Source organism: Scylla paramamosain, chromosome 18, assembly GCF_035594125.1.
Source record: "Scylla paramamosain isolate STU-SP2022 chromosome 18, ASM3559412v1, whole genome shotgun sequence".
NCBI lineage: Eukaryota > Metazoa > Arthropoda > Malacostraca > Decapoda > Portunidae > Scylla > Scylla paramamosain.
Genome location: NC_087168.1, coordinates 3405001 through 3410000, shown reverse-complemented (window position 1 = coordinate 3410000; position 5000 = coordinate 3405001). Strand labels below are relative to the sequence as shown.

General features: G+C 41.1%; 1 protein-coding gene across 1 annotated transcript in view; it reads right to left on the bottom strand.

The window, feature by feature from the left end:
* LOC135108958 (trissin receptor-like) overlaps positions 1 to 5000 on the bottom strand; it is a 26332-nt gene that overhangs the window by 20896 nt on the left and 436 nt on the right. Inside the window, 4 exon segments of the mRNA XM_064019859.1 lie at positions 821 to 846; positions 848 to 1086; positions 3583 to 3620; positions 4516 to 4597. Of these exon segments, the coding sequence (XP_063875929.1) occupies positions 821 to 846; positions 848 to 1086; positions 3583 to 3620; positions 4516 to 4597 (385 nt within the window).

Genomic DNA, 5000 nt, shown 5'->3' with positions numbered 1-5000 from the left:
TACAGAGCACTCCCAGAACAGCAATAACAAAATAGAAAAACTTTTTTTTATTTCAAAAGGACGTGTGATAATAATTTGCCAAGAATACCAGTGTTGCAGCGTGCGTATTGCAAGATAAACCAGAGTGTGTTGTACCGCATCAGTTTGGAAGTTGTCCAGTGCGTTAGAATGTGTCGTGGCTTGCAAAATTTACTAATATTAACTTTTTTTTTTATTTCCAGATATACAAGAGTGAGTTCTAACAGTAAGCATCGGTGTGTTACTTAAAAGGCGTAAGAATAACCTATAAAAAAGTAATATTAGTTTTTTTTTTTTTTTTTTTTTTAGGTAAGGGAGGGTGTGCTGCAGCAGTCTGGAAGCTGGCCACTGCGTTGATAAGAATGTTAATAATTGGCGAAAAATACTGACATTACTGTTTTGCTGTTTCCAGTTAAGAGAGAGAGAGAGAGAGAGAGAGAGAGAGAGAGAGAGAGAGAGGGAGAGAGAGAGAGAGAGAGAGAGAGAGAGAGAGAGAGAGAGAGAGAGAGAGGAGAGAGAGAGAGAGTGTGTGTGTTGGTTAGGGTGTTAGTTAAAATTCATCTAATAACTTGCAAAAATACTAATGTTGCTCTGATTTTTTTTCTTTTCCGTTTCCAGGTAAGAATGTTGCAACAGTGACTATCAGAGAGTCAGTCAGTGTAGAAGTAACTTGCATAAACACTAATACAGTTTTTTTTTTTTCTATTTCCAGGTAAGTGAGAGTCTTGTAACACAGTGGGAGAGTCAGTGCGTGCGTGCGTGTGTCATTGCGAGAGTTACATGCAGCGGTGGCAACACTCACGTCTGGGCGAGGTAGAGTGAGAGGTTTCTGGTACACGCAGAACACAGTGACGCAGAAGTCCGCGATGGCCAGGTTGGTGAGGAAGAAGTTGGTGGTGGATCGCATGCGGGGGTGCACCCACATCACCAGCAGCACCACCAGGTTGCCTGCAGGGAAGAGAGGAATGGCATTAGAGGGAAGGCTGATGAAGTAAAGGCTCGTGTTTAGGACTGCTCTCGTCAAAGGACACACACATGAATGGTTGGGCTTCTGCGATTTTTGTCTTTTTTTTTTTTATGTAACAAAGGAGGAAAGAAGACGTCACTGCAACTTTTTCTACGCTTTTTTTTTAGAGTATAACAGAATAAGAATGTAAGAAAATAATGGAGGCTACAGGAACCCATCAGTTGTGCACATGGCTGTCTCTGTGTAAAACATGTCTGTTTGTTTCCATGCATGATCCCCATCCATAAATGTGTGTTATCTTCTAAAGCCTCCTGTTAACTCAGTAACATCCTCATTACTAAGTCTATGCCACTCGATCTCTTCCTATCTCTTTTTTTTTTTTTTATCAAATCTAACTTTTTGAAGCTTAAACTCCACTGTTTCTTGTCCCATTTTTATTAAAGACCTCAGGATTTTCTCTGTCACCCTTTTTATAATTTAAACATTTTCATCAGATCATCTTTTACGATTCTCGAAAGACTGTAAATCTAAAAGCTTCCATCACATTTCATAAGGAATACTCCTCATCCCCTGTATCCTTTTATTAATTCTTCTTTGTACTGCTTCTATTAGGCCTGTAATGTGGAACCAGAACTCCACACAATAATCTAGACGAAGTCTGACCAGCGCCAAATATAACATTGATATTACTCTTCACGACATCTATTCTTATTCCCTCTTAATCTACACTTCTGTTCATCAGTGTGCTAATGTCCTTACTAAACTATCATGGTTCTGGTTCTGATTGCAGGTCAGAGGGTTTAGCCTTTGCAACGGCGCCTCCCTCAATCAGTCTTGCTTCCGGTTTTCTTTTTGAAGTCGGATCTGCTCTATTGTTTTTTTTTTCTTAGATATCACTTGATTTTTCTTATACTTTTCCTCTCTTTACCTCCAAACACTGCGTAGTATTTCTGTTGTTGCTTTGAAGTTGGCAGTAGTTTGATCTCCTATCTTGTTTCTCTCAGGTATCACTTGATTTTCCTTGTACTTTTCCTCTCGTCTCCTCCAAAATTTGTACAGTATTTATTTGATTGTTTCGATGTTGACGGCAGTCGAGAAAAGACCTTTAAGAATCGCCTCACTTATTATCCTCTTCCTTTATCTCTCTACTCTCGTCCTTTACCCACCTGAACCTTCCTAACACTTTCTGCTTTGCTCCGTCAGCCAACTCTTTTCTTTAATCTAACTTTATCAAAATTAAACCAACTACTGAACAAGAAATAATGGGTTCAAGCTTGATAAGGTTAGATTCAAAGAAAGGTAGGAAGGAATTGATTCCCTCTCCAATCTAGTGGTAGGTGAATGGAATAGACTCAATGATCAGACTTAGTGCTGAGTCATTAAGGAACTTTATAAGAATGTGAGGTAAATTTATGGATGAGGATGACAGGTGGAAATAACCAGGCAAGCTTCGTACAGGGACTGCCACGTGTAGGCCCGATGGCTTCTTGCAGCTTCCCGTATTTTCTTACGTTCCAGTGTTCCTAAATAGACAAAATACAAATAAGTATGTGTATTGTGGTATTAGAGGCAAGCATCTTTTATGTGCTTCCGCTAAGAATATACGGACTCACTCCTCTTTTATGCATATATTCTTTTTCAAATACATGGTTTTATGCATGCCTTCCCTTCTCACCATGCCTGCCCCTCCCACTCCACCCTCTCTTATGTTCTTGTGTTAACTCTCATCACCAGTTCCCCCCGCAGCTCCTCATTCCTCATTCCTCATTCCACTCGTGCACCCCCACTCGTGTTCCTCAGGCAGCTCATCTCCATTAAATTACTGGGGGGGGGGGATATTGCAAGGTGGCTGCACGCGGTGGTATGGAGAGACGGAAGGAAGTGAGAGAGAGAGAGAGAGAGAGAGAGAGAGAGAGAGAGAGAGAGAGAGAGAGAGAGAGAGAGAGAGAGAGAGAGAGAGAGAGAGAGAGAGAGAGAGAGTGTGTGTGCAGCTACCCTTATGTTCTTCTGTTTTCTACTTGTATAATTTATGAACTTCACACACAATCTAAACACTTTGAACTTCATATATAATTTGTAAAGATTATGTAGACAAATTTATGAATAGGGATGGAGGGGTGGAACTGCGATTGAACTACAAAGAATCGGAGTCACAGAGGAAGGAGACCCGTACATCACGCCAACCCCGGACTCTAGCTAGGGAAACGGAGAGAAACCATTGGCAGATATACTATGTAGATAAATTTGCACAAAGAACTGTCACGTGCAGCTTTCCTTATGTTCTTGTACGTTAATGCGTGAAGGTGGTGGGTGTGACAGGACGAGGCAGCAGACTGAGAGAGAACGTGACGGTGATCTGGTTTGGCGAAGAAAAGGAATGAAGAAGAAAGACAAGAAGGGCAAGAAGAAGGACAAGAAGAAGAAGAAGAAGAAGAAGAAGAAGAAGAAGAAGAAGAAGAAGAAGAAGAAGAAGAAGAAGAAGAAGAGGACCAACAACAACAATAACAACAACGAAGACTAGTAGAAGAGCGGTAACCTCTTCTACATATAAGGCTGGACGGCAGGGACGGCGGAAGGGGACAAAGCACGCCCCTTACCCAATGGCCTGCTGCTGCTGCTGCTGCTGCTGCTGCTCCTGCGTTGGCAAAGAGTTGAAAAAGTTACAAATGGGATATGTGAATTTCATGAGCGTTTCACTTGCACGTATTATTCCATTCGTTACAAATACTTCATTCTTTAACAAATTCCCGGAGGTTCCTCGGCGACGTGGTGGTGTGATGTGCTCGAGGGAGGCAAGCACACACAGGCGCCAGAACGTGGCAGTGGCAGTGAAGGGAAGGCGCCGTGAGCTGTGTGGTTGGCTTCTCAAGCTCGTGTGTTGTTGACAGTGGACTATGAATCTATATTAGGTTGGAAGCATCGTGTTCAGGGATCGCTTATGCATCCAGGGAAGCTCAGCACACACAGGGGTTATTACTGAAGCATTCACTGCTGCAATTCAACGTAATAAGGACTCGTGTAAATGGTAACACCGCAGTCTCACATTAAGTGTTGTTTAATCAATTCAAAGTTGCCAGGCCTTTGCCAGTCTCCAGCTTGATTCAGACCAAGACTGTTCGATTTGAATAATTACTAATAAAAAAAATAATGAAATACGTATATATATATATATATATATATATATATATATATATATATATATATATATATATATATATATATATATATATATATATATATATATATATATATATATATATATATATATATATATATATATATATATATATATATATATATATATATATATATATATATATATATATATATATATGCTTGTTTTGTCGCATTATAGGGAAGTAAAGTACAATAAACACACTGCTTAGGCTGGGCTGTGCGTATATCCGTCTGCTGATTCTGTGAGCAACTTATCGAAAGACTGCCACGCTGGGTCCCTTTTTTCTTTAAGAGAAGGGTCAGCCTTGTTGACCTTCCTTCGTCAGTTCTCGCTGTGACTGAGACTCGGTCACTGAGAGGCAGCGATGGTGCGTATTAGCTCTGCAACTCTCAACACGTTCTTACCCGTGACCGAGTAGCATGATCCGTAAAACCCTGATTCACAATGTAGGGACGGTCACACTCAAGTCACGGTCTGCTCACGGTCCAGTCACATATTATTACATGCATTTCATTGGAAGCATTTACATTGGCTCTCACGGTTCCCTCGCTCCACTCAAGCTCCGGTCACGGCCCCTTCAAAAGATATTTTGCACTGAGCGAGAGCGAACCGTGAGCGCCAGTACGTATTGGCAACGGTCCGGTCTCACTGGTCTGAGTCTCGCCTCGCCTCGCTGGGCAGCAGGCACGTCTTTCATTGCTGTGAGGAGATGGGTGGCGAGGAAGCACTGCGTTGGAATTATGAGAAATGTTGGTCTTAGAATCAAAATGACATTATTTACATTTAGTACAACAAAATTCAGGAATTTACATGATGCATAATGAAAAATTTAATAAA